We start from the raw sequence: 19,411 nt of genomic DNA on the forward strand, positions 1-19,411 counted from the left end.
AATGGATCAAGGAACTTGATATCAAATCAGAGACGCGCCGTCTGATAGAAGAAAAAGTTGGCTACGATCTACAGTCGGTGGGGTCGGGCTCCAAATTCCTCAATAGGACACCCATAGCACAAAAGTTAATAACTAGAATCAACAAATGGGACTTACTCAAACTAAGAAGTTTTTTCTCAGCAAAAGAAACAATAAGAGAGGTAAATAGGGAGCCTACATCCTGGGAACAAATCTTTACTCCTCACACTTCAGATAGAGCCCTAATATCCAGAGTATACAAAGAACTCAAAAAATTAGACAATAAGAGAACAAACAACCCAATCAACAAATGGGCCAAGGACCTGAACAGACACTTCACAGAGGAGGACATACAGTCAATCAACAAGTACATGAAAAAATGCTCAACATCTCTAGCTGTCAGAGAAATGCAAATCAAAACCACCCTAAGATACCATCTCACTCCAGTAAGATTGGCAGCCATTAGGAAGTCAAACAACAACAAGTGCTGGCGAGGATGTGGGGAAAAGGGTACACTTGTACATTGCTGGTGGGACTGCAGATTGGTGCAGCCAATTTGGAAAGCAGTATGGAGATTTCTTGGAAAGCTGGGAATGGAGCCACCATTTGACCCAGCTATTCCCCTTCTTGGTCTATTCCCTAAAGACCTAAAAAGAGCATGCTACAGGGACACTGCTACATCGATGTTCATAGCAGCACAGTTCACAATAGCAAGACTGTGGAACCAACCTAGATGCCCTTCAATAGACGAATGGATAAAAAAAATGTGGCATTTATACACAATGGAGTATTACTCTGCATTAAAAAATGACAAAATCATAGAATTTACAGGGAAATGGATGGCATTAGAGCAGATTATGCTAAGTGAAGCTAGCCAATCCCTAAAAAACAAATGCCAAATGTCTTCTTTGATATAAGGAAAGTAACTAAGAACAGAGTAGGGACGAAGAACAGGAGAAGAAGATTTACATTTAACAGGGATGAGAGGTGGGAGGGAAAGGGAGAGAGAAGGTAAATTGCACGGTAATGGAAGGAGACCCTCAGGGTTATACAGTGGAGGGGGTAGAGAGAGAGGAGGGGAGGGGAGGGGAGAGGTGGGGAGGGGGGAGGGTGGATGATGGGAAAGGCAGCGGAGCACAACAGACACTAGTATGGCAATTTGTAAATCAATGGATGTGTAACTGATGTGAATCTGCAATCTGTGTATGGGGTAAAGGTGGGAGTTCATAACCCACTAGAATCAAAGTGTGGAATATGATATGTCAAGAAATTTGTAATGTTTTGAACAACCCACAATAAAAAATTTAAAAAAAAAAAAAAAAAGACTACCAACCAAGAAAAGCCCAGGACCGGATGGGTATACAGCAGAGTTTTAAAAAACCTTTAAAGAAGAACTAATACCAATACTTTTCAAGCTATTTCAGGAAATAGAAAAAGAGGGAGTACTGCCAAATTCATTCTATGAGGCCAACATCACCCTGATTCCTAAAGCAGACAAAGACACTTCAAAGAAAGAAAACTATAGACTGATATCTCTAATGAACATAGATGCAAAAATCCTCAATAAAATTCTGGCAAATCGGATACAAAAACATATCAAAAAGATCGTGCACCATGATCAAGTAGGATTCATCCCTGGGATGAAAGGCTGGTTCAATATATGGAAATCAATAAATATAATTCACCACATCAATAGACTTAAAAATAAGAACCATATGATCATCTCGATAGATGCAGAAAAAGCATTCGACAAAATACAACATCCCTTTATGTTCAGAACACTAGAAAAACTAGGGATAACAGGAACTTTCCTCAACATTGTAAAAGCTATCAATGCTAAGCCTCAGGCTAGCATTATTCTAAATGGAGAAAAGTTGAAGGCATTCCCTCTAAAATCTGGAACAAGACAGGGATGCCCTCTCTCACCACTTCTATTCAACATAGTTCTCGAAACACTGGCCAGAGCAATTAGACAGATGAAAGAAATTAAAGGCATAAAGATAGGAAAAGAAGAACTTAAATTAGCACTATTTATGGATGACATGATCCCATACCTAGCAAACCCAAAAGGTTCTACCAAGAAACTCCTAGATCTAGTAAATGAATTCAGCAAAGTGGCAGGATATAAAATTAACACACATAAATCAAAGGCATTCTGGTATATAAGTGAAAAATCCTCTGAAATTAAAATGAGGACAACCAACCCATTCACAATATCCTCAAAAAAAAAAAAAAATACTTGGGAGTCAACCTAATAAAAGAGGTGAAAGACCTATACAACAAAAACTACAGAACCCTAAAAAGGGAAATAAAAGAAGACCTTAGAATATGGAATGATATACCTTATTTATGGATAGGCAGAATTAATATCATTAAAATGGCCATATTACCAAAAGTACTCTATAGGTTTAATGCAATGCCAATCAAAATCCCAATGGCATTCCTCGCAGAAATAGAAAAAGCAATCATGAAATTCATCTGGAAAAATAAGAGACCCAGAATAGCTAAACAAATTCTAAGCAGGAAGAGTGAAACAGGAGGTATAGTGATACCAGATTTTAAACTATAATACATAGCAATAGTAAAAAAAAAAAAAAAAAAGCATGGTACTGGTACCAAAACAGGCAGGCAGACCAATGGTTCAGAATAGAGGACACAGAGACCAATCCACAAAATTACAACTACCTTATATTAGACAAAGGTGCTAAAAGCATGCAATGGAGAAAGGATAGTTTCTTCAACAAATGGTATTTGGAGAACTGGAAATCCATATGCAACAAAATGAAATAGAATCCCTTTCTCTCACCATGCACAAAAGTTAACTCAAAATGGATCAAGGAGCTAGGAATCAAACCAGAGACTCTGCATCTAATAGAAGAAAAAGTTGACCCTAATCTCCATCTCGTGGGGTCGGGCTCCAAATTCCTTAATAGGACACCTATAGCACAAGAGTTAAAATCACAAATCAACAAATGGGACATATTGAAACTAAAAAAAAAATTTTTCTCAGCAAGAGAAATAATATGGGAGGTAAATAGGGAGCCTACATCCTGGGAACAAATTTTTACCCCTCATACTTCAGATAGAGCTCTAATCTCCAGAGTATACAAAGAACTCAAAAAGTTAAACAACAAAAAAACAAATAACCCAATCAACAAATGGGCCAAGGATCTGAACAGACACTTCTCAGAGGAGGATATACAATCAATCAACAAGTACACGAAAAAATGCTCTCCATCTCTAGCAATCAGAGAAATGCAAATTAAAACCACTCTAATATACCATCTCACTCCAGTAAGAATCGCAGCCATTATGAAGTCAAACAATAACAGGTGCTGGCGAGGATGTGAGCAAAAGGGTACACTTGTACACTGCTGGTGGGACTGCAAATTGGTGCAGCCAATTTGAAAAGCAGTATGGTGCCGCATTCTGCCTGGGCACAAATGCCGCAGTCTGGCTGGGCACACAATCACAAGCCACCACACAGCTTGTAGATTCAAACAGCAACTCTTTATTCCCGAACTCACACCAGCCTTCTACAATCACGTTCTGGGGAAATCCACGTTCTCTGCCCAAATCCACGTTCTCTGCCCAAATCCACCTCCACTGGGCTTCTGTCTCCCAAAATGTACTGTCTGAATCCCGTGAGAACTCAAGGGGAACTCAGGCAGCAGGATACGCCCTATTCCCAGCAGGAATAATCTTAAACCTTAAACCTGGAACCTAAACTGGGAACGCCCTAAACACGATTATCTTAAAACCGGGAACACCCTAATCTGCCTTGGTCCTTGAGCAAGGTCACCTACATTCAATGTCACTGCAACATGTCAGCAACATGGGGTATGCTGGCAAGGAAATTGTCATACCTACTTGGCTAATGGCTCCCAGCAGTATGGAGATTCCTTGGAAAGCTAGGAATGGAACCACCATTTGACCCAGCTATTCCCCTTCTTGGACTCTACCCAAAAGTCCTAAAAAGAGCATACTACGGGGACACAGCTACATCAATATTCATAGCAGCACAACTCACAATAGCTAGACTGTGGAACCAACCTAGATGCCCTTCACTAGATGAGTGGATAAAAAAATGTGGCATTTATACACAATTGAATATTACTCAGCACTAAAAAATAACAAGATCATGGCATTTCTAGGGAAATGGATGGCATTAGAGCAGATTATGCTAAGTGAAGTTAGCCAATCCCTAAAAAACAAATGCCAAATGTCTTCTCTGATATTAGGGGGGTGACTCAAAACAGAATAGGGAGGAAGATCATGAGAAGAAGATGACCACTAAACAGGGAAGAGAGGTGGGAGGGAATGGGAGGTAGAAGGGGAATTGCAAGGAAGATGGAAGGAGACCCTCATTGTTATACAAAATACATATATGATGGTGTGAGGGGGAAGGAGAAAAAAGCGAGAGAGAAATGTGTCACAGTAGATTGTGTAGAGAGAGGTGATGGGAGAAGAGGGGAGGGTAGGGGGGATAGGGAGGGCAGCAGAATACAACAGACACTAGTATTGCTGTATGTATATATGTGGCTGTATAACCAAGGTGATCCTGCAATCTGTACATGTGGAAAAATGAGAATTCATACCCCATTTGTATCAAATGTATGATATGTCAAGATCATTGTAAACTGTCTTGAGCAACTAATAAAAATAAATAAATACCCCCCACACCAAAAAAAATAATCTCTTTCCTTTACTGATGCAGGAACAATCCACCCTCTTTCAACTGTTCTGATATTCAACACACAATACGTCCTCTCTAACCAAAATGCATGTGTGTTTTTTTTCAATTATGACCAGTTCTCTGACAGATTCCTCCCCGGTATCTCATGGTTCCCAAAACCCCCTTCATGGGTTCAATTCATCTTTAGCATGGCTCTTCCATCTGCCTGATTCCTGGTAACCTGTGTTTTTTTTTTTTTTCTTCATAACAACCATACAAACAAAAGTACAATATTTTCCTGACAGTTGTGAACTACTCTATCAAATTAACAGGGCCCAAGTAGGGTGTTCCACGTGCCTCATGGGACTGGCATAACAGCTGGGGACAGCATTATAAGAGAATGCTCTCAGCCTGTGGCATTTGTTTATATCTCTAGGTTATGACTGCCAGACGTAAATGTAATTATAGAATGCTAATTTTCTAGGTGACACAGACTGTTTTTGTAGATGGGGAGTAATCCACACACTTTTACATGATTGGGGGTGAAGAATTTTTTGCTGAGTAACCAGTCTTGCATCCAGTGTGACAAAAGGAAAAACACTTTGATTGTCCATTTTACCTCATATACTCCCTACATGACACCACAATTCTGGAAAAGGAAGGAGGGTGTCACTCAACACAATGAGTTTGGTCACTGCCAAAGGGAGTAAATGCACTACTGAATAAGAGAGCTATTTTTTTAACCCAATAACTTAAAAATATACAAGCCTTATAGACAGTAGTTTTGCAATTTTCTTCCTTATCTCTCTTCTGTTTCTTTACACCACCTGGGTTTCTGCTCATTTTTCTTCCCTCTCCTCTCCTGCTATTCTTCCCCGTTTTCCTCTTATCCATCTCTCCACTTGATCTTCCTCATTTCTGCAACTCCCTTCACTCCTTGTCAGTCTTTCTCCCCAGTCTCTTGATTGTCCTCAATCTCCATATATTTCTGCCTCATTTTTCCCCATCCACACTCTCCCTCTGCCCTGCCTGTTGTGGGCTCCTGGCCCCATGCTCTGGACACCTACATTCCTAAGCTCCATACCTGAAGTACTCTTCCCTGGGCTCCTCTGGTTATCTACTACCCCTCTTCTTGTCCTAGCACCACAGTTGCTCTGTGCTATGCCTGCAGGTAACACATTCTCTCCTCCCTCTCTCTTCCTGAGATTTCTCCCCTTTTCTTCCCCTTCCCTATGTGGCTGTCCTTTACCTCCTGGAGACTGAGATTTCACATTTCTTCATTTGCTTTACCTCCTGCTGCTTTCTGGCTGCTTCTTTCATGCTCATAATCTCTCTCTGCAACTCCCTCACCAACCTCTACCTTTCCATCTCTGTAAGGGTCTCTCTTTTCAGGTTCCTATTTCACTTATTTGCAGTCCATATCTTTCTCATGATCCATTTACATACTCATCATTGGGAAGGGATGCACTGAGATGCCCATCTCCAGGGAAGGACTTTTTCTGCTGGCATGTAATCTGGGGAAAGAGAATCCTGAAAAATTTTATGTTACAGAAGGCCATTGACAGTTCTTTTAGTTCTTTCTAAGCTCTGAAAATGTGTCACTGTTGGAAAACTCCATCCTCTTAGTGTCAGGAGCTGACCTGTTTTCTCCAGGGAAGCTGGGGTAGACTCATACCAAGTCATCCCAGATGACATCCCATGCTTCCAATTGTATCTCTCTTAACTTTATGCATAAAATCAAGATTTTATTTATTTTTTAATCTAAACTTCTTGGCTTAGGTCTCAACTGTCAAAATGCCTAATGGCAGAGCTTTTTCCTTCCATTTATTTGTCTAAGGAAATTATAAAGAATCTAGGCTCCTTGTTTCTGCTGATTCTTCATCTTTGAGACAGATCACATCACAATGAGTACAAAAAGGTCAACCAACTTTCAGATTTTTTTATTGTTCTTTCAGGCAAAAGAAAGAAAATGTGTAGGGAGAAAATATACATGGAAGCTCACCCTGTTCCTTGTTATCAGAAGTAATAAACAACTGAGCAGAGGAACATCAACCTGTTACTCTGAGCATCATGTCTGAAATCTTTCTGACTAGATCTAAATAATTGGGATTTGAAGTGTGAATTCGTGCAGCTGTAATGGGAAGCCCACTCCTTGATGTCAATCCAATAATGAAGACAAGGTTTTGAGAAAAAGGGGAAAAAAAAAAAAAACAGAGTGACTTCTTTCCCAGAGTCTGTGTTTCTGTCAATCATGGGGAATGGCGGGAGGGAGTGTTAAAGAAGTGATTAAGAGAAATAAGATTAAGAAATAGATATGAGGAAGGAGAAGATAAGGGTTCTTCCAAGAAAAATATCAGGAAGAAAAAGGAAAAAAAAAGGATCAGGGAGGAGAAGATTGGGAAAAAGAAAAGAAAATGTTAAGTTTCAAATCAACAAGGGATATAGTCAAAGCATCCAGTGAAGTCCTGTAACACTGCCTCATTTTCCCAGAAGTCCCTGTAACAGTTGTCCATTTTATGCTTTGAATATAACCCTTGTTGCTCTGCCACTGCAAATTATTTTTTTAATTGACAAGTTTCTTCCTCTTTCTCTCTCTTAATCTCAGGGGAAACAGGATCATGTTTCCTCCCCATCCTAGGCAAAGTAACCCATCCCTGAATACACACCCAAATATTGGAATGAAGCCTTGCAGACTTTCAGCATGGCACTAGAAGGTCCCAGAAATGACTATCTTCCAAATAAACAAGTGAATGTCAACTCCAGTAAGAATCAAGAGGAATGTAGCCTTTGAGTCCCTTCTTTAAAGGCCCCTGCTCCTGTGGATGAACAGAATCACAGCCTTTGGGACAGGAGTCCCCTGTGTTTCTCTTTTCCTAGCAAAGCAATAATCCTTTTTCCTTTTTCTAAAAAATTGGGAACCAGGACTGAGCTTTCAGTAACAGCCCCAGTTATGGAACACTGTAATGAATCTCCCTCCAATGTCTAGATATTCTTTGGTCTATATATTGTCTCTCTTAAAATAAGTGCTTCTAGTGAAAATAGAAAAATGAAAATTAGGTCAAGCAACCCAGAGAGCTGGCCACAGCATGTGCAAAAAGGCTGAGAAAACATCATTAAAAAAAAGTGAAATGTGGAGTAGGGCTAAGGTATATTTGATGCCACTTATCAACCTTTTCTGACACTTCAGCTTCACCAAGTGTTACTGAAATCTTGGTCATTGTGTTACCAAAACTTGGTCCTTGTACCAAATGCCAATCCAATAATCAGAACATGGTTTTGAGAAAAAGGACAAAGAAGTTTTATTGCTTTGCTAGCAAAGGAGAAACACAGGGGACTCTATCCCAGAGCCTATGAATCTGCTTAAAAGGGAAAACAGAGGGCTTTTTTTCTAATTATTGTATTTGTTCTTTTTTGTTATACAATAGTAGAATGTACTTTGATATATAAAACAGAGGGCTTTAAAAGAAGCTAATCAAAGACTACATTCCAGGTGTGCCCTGACAGGGGGTTCCAGGTGAGCCCTGATGGTGGGTTGAATTTCACTTGTTAATTTTTGAGATAGTCACTTCCTAGTTCTAGGTGACATCTTCTTCTCTTGGACAGATAACTCAAACTATTTTTTTTTTGCCCCCGGGGAGAAGGAGAGGAAGAAGAGGAGAAAATATACTCCTTTAAGCAACAGGGGCAATATTCAATAGGTGAAGGGGACCATGATTACACAAATTCACAGAGAAAGACCAGGCTCAGAGCACATGCCTAGCCCACTCCAATAGCTCAAAATGTGTGCTTGACACATAATTATTCATTTCTTCAATAAATTGAATGTCCTTAATCCAATGTCATGCATGCAGCTGGGGATTCAAGCAGGTCTTTCTTAACTTTATGATATTCTTAATTACTACTACATTAGAAACAATTTCAAAGAAAAGCAGGTTTTTAAAATAGAAATGGTTTGTCTCTCAGCAGGAAAATTCAATGGCATTATTTCTAAGAATTCAAGGTTCTGCATTTGAGTAATTGGTTTCATGGTAAATTCTCTGTTCTCATCTACAAGCAGAATAAATCTGACTTTTGTTTCCAGAACAACAAATTGCCATCTGTATGGGGGAGAGCAACAACTTACTCCTTTAGCTGTTCGATGAGGTTTTCCAGAAAGAGAGGGAAACTTTCCTTGAGCCTTGGACATTTGGTCATGCTACCTGGAGTTTTCAGTGAAAGGAAATCCTTCAGCTATTAGTAATGCAATAGATTAAGTGACCAGTTTAGCTACAAGTTGCTTCAGGCTCAATAAATCTAGCAAAGAGTACATTTTAACTACAACCATGCTCAGAAGGAACTCAGTGAATAAACAACTTAATGCTTTCTGCTTCATTATGGGTGTTGAATTCAGCTGCCATTCTTTGTACTGTTCCCTGCTGCTGTGACCCTGAATGCCAGCAAATGACTTTCTGAAGCCAACAGAGTACCAGAAGTATGACTGCAAGCTTGGGTTGGCAGGAGCCTTGGATCAGTCCTCCTCCCTCAGGCTGAGGAGGGAGTAACATCCCTGAATCACAGACATCTGAGATACTGTCAGTATTCAGACTGGCTCTGCAGCTGCAGTTCACCGTCCCCACTGTGGGATGGTCCACAAGAAGATGGGACTTTGTTAACCAGCAGGGTTCCAAAATAAACTTGAAGTACAGTACAGTCTTCTATACTCAGCCCCTCTTTTTCTCTGCCCTTTTCTCTTTCTACTCCCCCTCCTGTCCTTACTTCTATGCAGGCCAAAAGCTGAATTCAGCCCTGAAGAAAGGAAATGACTTGTTTTCCAAAGAAAGTAAAGCAAAACAACACCCATTCCAGCAGCATACTGGGTTTGATCAATTGCCGCGTCCGGCCAAGGGAGCCGAGTCCGGCGAGGGACGGCGAGGTTAAAAGACACACAGGACACCAAGGTTCTTCATCCAGGAGTCAATAATCTTTATTGCTAACACACCTTTTTTTATACCCCAAGCAGCAGAAGTGGAAAACTACCCAAAAGCAGGAGGGAGGGGGGAGAAATTTAGTTTCAACATCTATTATTGTCAGGTACCGAAACCTCCCTTAACAATAAGTCCATCAGACCAGAAAAGGTCAAGGCATTCCCGTGGGATACATATGTCTCAGACGGATAAGCAGGAACAGAAAAACCGCAAGTTCGCCATGGCCTTGTGAGCTGGCCACACTGGCATGCAGAACAAACTAGTGGAGGTAGGGCTCCAGGGGCCAAGGTGGACCTGTTGCCAACAAGTCCCCCTCTTTTGTTTTTTGCATGCCAGTGGGAATCAAGTAGCCCCTGTCTTAGGTCGTTCACAGCCCTTGCGATGCTTACCCGTCTCTGGGAAGGCCCCGATTCCCTGTCTTAGGTCGCACAGCAAGCGTGAAAGTTGCCCGTCACTGGGTACTACAAGATCAGCTCAAGGTGTTATGACCTATCAAGACATTATTGCGGTAAACGCTTAACCGTCTCCACCTACGGGACCCATGACCGTCACCGCCGAATGGCAGATGTGATTGGACCGAGAGATTAGACAGCAAAGATCCTAGTACAGGAAGGCAAGAGGGAGAGGTATGCATAGAGAAAAGATATGGCAGGAGTTCTTCTTTTAAGGAGGACACTCATCTTCGGATAGGTCTGAAGTATATCTCAGAGAGGCGATCATCCATCTTCAAGCGTTGATAGTGAACCTGTATCGGCTTAGAGGCTAAGATATTAATTTGATCCTTAATGAATTGTACTATCTTATTTACAATGCAGGGTCCTATTGCCACTACTAGAAGGAGGCCTAACAATGGTCCCAATAAGGGAAGAAGATAAGGCAAAAATCCATTAAGTCCAGTCCAGAGAGGGTTCTCAAATAATTCCCTCCTCCTTTTTTCTAGGTCTTCTTGGAGTTGTTTAATTTTTGTGCGAACTATGCCAGATTTGTTAGCATAAAAACAGCACCTCTCCCCAAGGGCTAAACAAATTCCCCCTTGATTGGCAGTAAGCAAGTCTAAACCCCGCCTGTTCTGAAGAACTACTTCTGCTAGGGAGTCTATCTGGTCTTGTAAGTCTTTAATGGTTCCCGACAGGGTTTGCACATCATCTATAAGCTGTTGAGATAGGCGGCGGTAAGAATGTATAGCCGTACCCAATCCTGCCGTGCCTGTACCCACAGCAGCTGTTATTCCAAGGCCAACAAGGAGTGGTAAGGCCTGCACAGCTCTCTTGTGTCTTCTAACTAAGATGTCTAGGCTAGGAATGGGTAGGGGTTCATCTCCTGAGATAATCGTGATATCAGGAAGCAGTAATGCCAGAACGCAACCACCAGTCCAATTTGCTGGGAGCCTGGGAAAAGCTAAATTTCCACCACACATAAAAACTGTACCATTAGGGGGACAAATGGGCGGAGTAGGTGAGGAGTAATTCTTTACTAATGAGCAGTTTCCAAAGGAAGAGACTCCAACATCAACATCATAGGTATTATTTTGCATCATGCCTAGAAGGCATGACATAAAACCACCTAGAGGCTGCACCTTAAAGGGCAGCCCAGATTGACATGTGTTGTCATCATCAATGGTATAATTGATGGGAACCGCCAATGGCATGACTGCACCTGCCGTCATGCAGAGCCAGCAATCACCAGCAAGGGTAGGGTTGGAACTGTTAAGTAAAGAAAAGGTGGTTTCTAGGATATCTAATGTATTGGCATCTAAATCAGGAAACTGGGATTTGGGCAATATCAAGGGGTGGTATGTAGGCTTAGGGATCTCCGGCTTTAAAAGCTTAATCACCTGAAGGTGTTTAATAGCATCAGTGGGTCCCCCTCCGTCAGAGATTCCGATAGGGGCCTGCATGGGCCAGCAGGAGGGTTTACCCACGACGCCCTCACATCCCGCCTCCGTTAACCGAGTCGTGATGCCTTCCCCTCCCCGGTCACCAAGAAAAGGAATATAATTATAAGTGGTCCCCCATTCTCCACGGGTGTTAGTTAGGATGGCCTCAAAATACTGTTTTCCTTGATTATTAACACAAATTGAGGCCGATGTATAACAGGAGATGTGCATTGCCGGGGTGTAATGACAAGTGGCGGGACAGCTTCCAAGAGTCTCGGTCGGATTAGGGACAACAAGTCCGGGCTTATTAACACATACCCATTTTGGTTGCTTAAATCCTCCGATGTTTTCATTGAGTTCAGCCGCCATGTAGGCTACTTTAGTCCCACAATCAATGCTCTGGATATAACCAGAGGGGGCCGAGTGCCGGGGCCCTCCCTTACACTCACAAGGGGCTCCAAAAAGATATTCATGAATATTCCCAGGTGGGGGGTCAAGCCCTCCTTCAGCAAACCTGTCCAGAAGGAATGCCACAAGAGGGGTCCAGCTCATGAGGTGTGTCTCGGCACTCACTTGAAGGGGTGAGAACAACAGCGGCAGGATCAGCCATCTTGGGAACTTCATTTTGTCTTGAATTTTCATTCACCGGTCTGGTGCAGCGCTCCGGGATCCAAATGGGCTTCTCAGTTCCTGGGGGAAAAACACATACAGCTCCCCTCACTCTAGCTAAGAGTGGAGCCGGGGGTTGCCACTTTCCGGTGGATAAATCTTTCCACCTTATTTGAGCATCTTGTACAGTGGGAGGGGAAAAGTGGCGTTGTGCAGCCGTGCGCCCTCCAGTGTCAGTGAGTAAAAAATTTAAAGTAAATAAGGTTATGCTTAGAAGTGCTTGTGGTCCCTGACAATTCCGGTATATCTCCCCCTCTTTTGTTTTTTGTAAATAAGTTTTTAAATGTTGATGGGCTCGTTCCACGATAGCTTGTCCCTGTGGATTATAAGGGATTCCAGTCTTATGATTAATTTCCCATTGGGTGCAAAACCGTTGAACCGCCTGACTTACATATGCGGGACCATTATCGGTTTTGAGGCATCGTGGGGTGCCCATGGAGGAAAAGGCTTTTAGAAGATGACTGATTACATCCTTAGCCTTCTCTCCAGTATGTAAGGTGGCAAAAATGAAGCCAGAATATGTGTCAGTGGAAACATGTATAAAGGAGAGCTTACCAAAGCTAGGGAAGTGTGTAACATCAGTTTGCCAGACATCATTAGGTTGTAGTCCTCTTGGATTAACCCAAGGGAAGGAGAATGAATAAATGGTGCACAGGTTGGACATAATGAGACAATCTGTAAAGCTTGGTCTCGTGAACATCCTGTGTGGAAGCGTAAAGACTGTGCATTTAAATGAAATTTGTTATGGAATTGTAAGGCCTTATCATATTCGGTCGTCACACAGGAAAGGCCAACAGCATGAGTAGCAGCGTCTGCTTTTGCGTTGCCCTCTGACAAAGGTCCAGGGAGCCCTGAATGGCTTCGGATGTGGCCAATGTATAGAGGATCTCGTCTAGCCCAAATGAGAAGCTGAACTACCTGTAGTTGTTCTGTGATGGTGGATTGCTTTCCAATATATGATGCTGTTTCTATGACTAGAGCCAGATTGGCTACATACAAGCTGTCAGTATATACATTAAGAGGAATAGAACTATAGACTTTGAGAGCTATGATTAAAGCTTCAACTTCTGCCTTTTGGGCCGACTGACCTGACACAGGTTGTCGGAGAATTTGAGATCCATCAAAAACGACAGCAAATCCATTTTTGGCCCCATCTGTATATACAGTTTGGGCCTTTGGAATAGGTTCCCTTTTCATAATCTTTGGGAAGATAATGGGACACCTTTTAAAGCCCTCCAAAAGTCTATGTTTAGGGAAGTGATTATCAATCTGACCCTTGAAGCTGCACAGGAAAAGACACCAAAGGTCATGTTCTTGTTGTAACTTGTGTATCATATCTTGAGTGTAAGGTTGAATAAGTATGTCAAAGGTTTTTCCAAACAATGCATCACCCAAATATTTAGCCTTCCAAATTAAGTTAATAACTAGCTCATAAAAGGGAGTCAATACCCGGGGGTTAGAAGCCGGCAAGTGGACCCAATAAATGGGACCCGTTTGCCAGAACACTCCTGTGGGAGTAATTTTAGAAGGTAGAACTATAAATGACAAGGGCAGAGAATAATCTATCTGCGTAATCTGCATGTCCTGCAGAGCCTCTTCTATTAGCCTCAGTGCTCGTAAGGCTTCTGGTGTAGGTACTCTACACGACGTAGGAGAAGGATCTCCTCGCAAGAGGTCATACAGGGGTTTGAGCTCTCCAGTTGGAATATGAAAGGATGGGCGCAGCCACTGTATTTCTCCGAGGAATGTCTGCCACTGATGTAAAGTTTTGAGCTGATTTATCTGGAACTGGGGTCTCTGGGGAAAGATTCCTATGTTATTAATGATGTATCCCAAATAATTGTAAGGGTGTTGAAACTGCACCTTTTCGGGTGCTATGACCAGCCCTGCCCCTTTTAGAAGGGATTGGAGGACTTCATAAGATTGAAGAAGCCTTTCTTTCTTGGGCCCTGCCAGTAAGATGTCATCCATATAATGAATGAGGTAGAGCTGTGGGAACTGCTGTCGAAAGGGTCGCAAAACCTCAGCTACAAAATATTGGCACATTGTAGGACTATTAGTCATCCCTTGAGGTAGGACAGTCCATTCATACCGTTGGTAAGGTTCCCTAAAGTTTGTGGAAGGCAAGGAAAAAGCGAAACGCTTTCGGTCTCGTGGGTCTAAGGGGATAGAGAAGAAACAATCTTTTAAATCTATGACAATAAGATGCCAATCCTTTGGGATCGCAGTAGGAAAGGGTAGCCCTGGTTGTAAGGGTCCCATGGGTTGCATAGTTTTATTAATAGCTCGTAGGTCCTGAAGAAGTCTCCACTTCCCAGACCCCTTTTGTATAACAAAAATAGGGGTATTCCAAGGGGAGGTAGAGGGCACCACATGTCCTAACTTAAGCTGGTCTTGAACTAATAGGGAAGCGGCCTGTAATTTGTCCTTAGTTAGGGGCCACTGTTCTACCCACACAGGGTCATCTGATAACCAAGTAATGGACAGTGGAGGTGGCCGCACTTCAGTGGCCCCTAGGATAAATTTCCCAGTCCTCTCCGGTCTCTTCCCCGCCGGGTAACCTGTTCTGCTGGATCCACGGGTGATATTCTGCCCTCATGTCTCTTTCCTAGTCCCCTTCCAGGGATCCATCCCATGTCTAGCATTGCATCATTAACAAAGTCATTATTTCCTTTCAAAGTCTGGGTAGTGAGAATAGCCCCCATTTGATGAAGCAAGTCCCTCCCCCAAAGGTTCGTGGGGAGTCCAGTCACCACATAGGGCTGGAAATGGCCACTATGTCCTTCACCATCTCTCCATTTTAAAAAGGAGGCACTTCTTTTTGGTCGGGTCTGTCCTATCCCCTGTAATATGGCCGAGGGACTCTGGAGGGGCCAGGCAGGTGGCCATTGTTTTTCAGAAATGACAGAGACATCCGCCCCCGTATCTAGTATTCCCTTGAAAGCCTTGTCCTGTATCTCAATGGTCAGGTTGGGACGCGAATCCAAATGAGCTACCCAAAAGGCCTGGGGAGTTCCAGTGGAGCCAAAGCTGCCGTCGCCCCGGGACCCACGGAGGGCGTGCCCAGGAATGGAAGCTAAGGGTAGCAGCAGCAATTGAGCTATACGCTCCCCGGGGGGAAGAATAACAATTCCTTGGGTAGCTTCTACTACTATTTTTATTTCTCCCTGATAATCAGCATCAACAACCCCCGTAAGAATCTTCAAGCCCCACTGAGTTGCGCTACCTCGTCCCAACACTAGTCCCACCGTCCTCTCTGGCAGGGGTCCAAAAACCCCAGTAGGCAGCGTCTGAGGTCCCATTTGGGGAGTTAATACCGCTCGGGAGGTGGAACTGAGGTCCAGTCCTGCGCTTCCTGGTGTTCCCCTGGGGAGTTCCCAGATAGAAAGGGGTTGGTCAGTGGGAGGCGGCGGAGACGCCCACTCCCTGGGGCACTGTTCTGTCCCTGCACTGCCCCGTACACTTTGGCTTCCGGGGCCCGGGGCGGGCCCCTGCTCCCGTTTCCCGACGGTATTGGGTTACCCTGGATGTCAAATTTTGACCTGCACTCACTGCTCCAATGATTTCCTTTATGACATCTAGGACAAAGTCCAGGCATCCCTCTGCCAGCACCCTCGCTCCTTTCCGGGCAGTTTCTCTTTATATGTCCCTCTTTCCCACACTTAAAACACCCCTTAGAGCGGGTTCCCCTGTTATCAGCTTTTTGCATTCCAGTCTTAAGGGCAGCAGCCAAAACCTGACCAGTAATATGAGGCCCATCTATATCTTTGCATGCTCGAATCATGTCATCTATACTTTTGGCCCGGGAGGACTTAATAGCATTTTGGCAGTAAGTGTTAGCGTTTTCATATGCCAGTTGTCTAATAAGTGGCATAGCCTGTTCCAGATTAGGGAATATTTTTCCAGCAGCCTGCATTAGGCGGGCTATAAAGTCTGAATAAGGTTCAGAGGGTCCTTGAGAGATCTTGGAAATTTTTGCTTCAGTCTTAGAAATGGGCAGGGCTTTCCAGGCATGAACTGCAGCTGAGGCTATTTGAGCATAAACACCTGGGTCGTAATTAATTTGTTGGCCTATGGTGGCATACTGCCCAGTTCCTGTCAACATTTCAGCATTTCGCCGTTGATGGCCCGCATTCAGGTTAATCTGAGCCAGCTCGCGGCACCTTTCATGATATTCACTTTTCCACAATAAGAAATCCCCTCCAGATAACACAGCCCTGCAAAGTTGCTGCCAATCATTAGGTATCAGTTGACTGGCTGAGAAAGACTCGAAGAGGGTCAATGTGAAAGGGGCATGAGGTCCATAATTAATGACCGCCTCCTTAAGCTGTTTTATGTCCTTGAAGGCTAGGGGGACATGGGCTCTGGCCGGCTGTCCATCAGCATCGGCGTTTTCAATCATTGGAAAAACCTGAGCCGCTCTAGAACCCCAGTGGACCCCCGCCCGTCTAGTAGGGGCGTCCTCATTCCAATCAGGATTATAGGGAGGAGGTGCGGCAATTGAGGGGGCCCTAGGCACCCTCACATTTGCCCTTTTAAGGCGATGTTCTAGTTCCTCTATCTCCCTTTCTAATCCCTCCTCTTCCTCAGAGAGAGAACTGAGGTCCTCAGGATCCTTTTTGGGCTTAGAAATCTGGAGGCGTTTCCTACCCTCCGAGCCCGAGTCCTCAAGAGGACCCTCATCCTTTAAGGATTCTGCCATTTGCTCTTCCTGCACCTGATTAAGGGCCTGTTCACATTCAGCAAGCTGATCCTTGATCTTTACTTTATCTGTTAATAAAGCATCCTTTACCAACCTCCATAAGGAAAAGGTGGCAACTGGGACACTGTCCGAGCCCCGGTCCCTCAATAATTTCTGAAGGTCATGCCTCACCAGGTCCCAGTCACTATTATTAAGAAATCCTCCTGTCAGAAACCAAGGACAAGCCTGGGCAATAATTTCAACGAATTCGGTTGCAGTCTTAGTTTTTATTCCTGTTCCTTGTGTATTTAACAGCTCTTTCAGTTCGTTGGCCAGACGAACCTTCGCTGTTGAGTTACCCATGGTACGTACCCTGTCTCTTTAAAATATCTTTAAACCAATCCTCCCCCTTCTTTCTTAGAAGGTGAGCCCCGTCCGCTTACCCCTGCTTTCCGGATCTCAGTGGGAGCCTCCAATTGCCGCGTCCGGCCAAGGGAGCCGAGTCCGGCGAGGGACGGCGAGGTTAAAAGACACACAGGACACCAAGGTTCTTCATCCAGGAGTCAATAATCTTTATTGCTAACACACCTTTTTTTATACCCCAAGCAGCAGAAGTGGAAAACTACCCAAAAGCAGGAGGGAGGGGGGAGAAATTTAGTTTCAACATCTATTATTGTCAGGTACCGAAACCTCCCTTAACAATAAGTCCATCAGACCAGAAAAGGTCAAGGCATTCCCGTGGGACACATATGTCTCAGACGGACAAGCAGGAACAGAAAAACCGCAAGTTCGCCATGGCCTTGTGAGCTGGCCACACTGGCATGCAGAACAAACTAGTGGAGGTAGGGCTCCAGGGGCCAAGGTGGACCTGTTGCCAACAATCAATATATGCACAGACTGTTTTTACTCCTGGAAACACACAGCCCTCTAGTCTCAGGCACCTTGTTTCTCACTTCCAAGCCTGCCAGTTTCTTGGTGTCATGAGTCAAGTCTAAGTGGTTTCTGTGTTCCCAGGCACTGGTACTCTGTCAAGACTTGCTAAACTCTGAATCTGGGTTTCTTATCCTTAGCACCACTGACACTTTGGTTCAGATGGTTCTTTGTGGTAATGTTTGCCCTACACACTTAGGAAGTTTAACAGGATCCCTGGCTTCCCCCCATATATGTCACAAGCACCTGCATTGTTTTTGTGACAACCAAAAAATGTTCCCAGATATTGCCTGGTTTGAAAACCACTGAGCTAAATAATTGTTAGAAAGAAAGAAAGAAAGAAAGAAAGAAAGAAAGAAAGAAAGATTGATTGCCACCAGTGAGTAAGCATTTAACTGATATTTCTTTTGAATTCTAATTTACAGTATTGTGCTCCGGTTCTGCTTAATATCATAATCTTTGTGCGAACAAGATGTCAAAGATGAGGAATGGTTCTGGGAAATAGAGCATTGTGCTTTTTCTTTTTAAATATTTTAGTAGTTGTTGATGTACCTTTGTTTACTTATATGTGGTACTGACAATCAAACGCAGTGCCTCACACATGCTAGGCAAGTACTCTACCACTAAGGCATAAAACCAGCCTCTACATCACAGTGTTTTAAATAGGATTTGTCTCAGCAGAATGTGGCAGAAGGATCACATATTTAAGGCCAGCCTGGGCAACTTAGCAAGACCCTGTCTTAATAGAACAAGGAATGCATCTCAGTGGTGAAATGTCCATGGTACAATCTATAGTACTGAAAAACAAAACAAAACAAAAAAGGCTTTGGGCAGTTAGTAAAATATCTCCAGTGTGGCTACTGTAGCCTTTGAGTTACAGGGAGGCTGGGTTGTCACCACAGGCATTGCCATACAGTTGGAAGTCCTTCATGTTGGGGTCCAAACCATAGCTCAAGTCCCAAGATCTTTCATGGTTTTATATCCTCATTTTCTCATTATCCTCATTCCCACTTGTGATGATTTGACTATGGTTTGAATGCCCCAACAAAAGTGTTTCATATGCTGGAAGCTTATTCTCCTGTGTGGCCATGTTGGGAAACGATGGTACCATTAAGAGGTGGGGCCTAGGAAAATGATAAACTCATGGAGTTATGGCCTCCAAAGGATTAAATTTAGTCTCATGGAGTCAGTTCCAAAGAGAGTGGGTTGGTATAAAATGAGGTCACCCCATGTACTTGGCCTTATATGCATGCTGCTGATTCCCTTTCTGCTTCTCCACCACGTTGCAACATAGCCAGGCTGTGCTCTAGGTGAGAAATAGTTTGGTGGTCTATTTTCAGAATATAGTACTCAACCTTAATTAGATCCTATTGTGGCCATTTTCAATTGCAGCCCTTCCCCTTTGCAAGCCCTAATTCTAAAATTAGCCAATTGTGAAGATTGGACCACTGAGTACTCCATTCAGGGTGAAGGGCAGCACTGCATTAGACATGTATACCAGTGGACTGCCCACCCAGGTGTGCTTGCTAGCCAGTTTCTGGAAGACACCCTTCTGGCTGAAATAAAGTTTTGCCTTGCCCTTCCAAGCATGTGCTTGA

The 19,411-nt window shown here is 43.4% G+C and overlaps 1 protein-coding gene across 1 annotated transcript; it reads right to left on the reverse strand.

Annotated features, from left to right (window-relative positions):
- Nucleotides 1–9,781: 9,781 nt before the first annotated feature.
- On the reverse strand, nucleotides 9,782–17,746 carry LOC131424929 (syncytin-1-like). Its single transcript, XM_058585457.1, has 2 exons — nucleotides 17,327–17,746; nucleotides 9,782–12,223 (listed from the first exon to the last, which is right to left on the reverse strand). The coding sequence occupies exon 2, from the start codon at nucleotides 12,173–12,175 to the stop codon at nucleotides 10,334–10,336; it is 1,842 nt and encodes a 613-aa protein (XP_058441440.1). The 5' UTR covers nucleotides 12,176–12,223; nucleotides 17,327–17,746; the 3' UTR covers nucleotides 9,782–10,333.
- Nucleotides 17,747–19,411: the final 1,665 nt, after the last annotated feature.

Source organism: Marmota monax, unplaced genomic scaffold (assembly GCF_021218885.2).
Source record: "Marmota monax isolate L192 unplaced genomic scaffold, Marmota_monax_Labrador192_F-V1.1 WCK01_AAM20220418_F8-fsc00682, whole genome shotgun sequence".
NCBI classification, from domain to species: Eukaryota; Metazoa; Chordata; class Mammalia; order Rodentia; family Sciuridae; genus Marmota; species Marmota monax.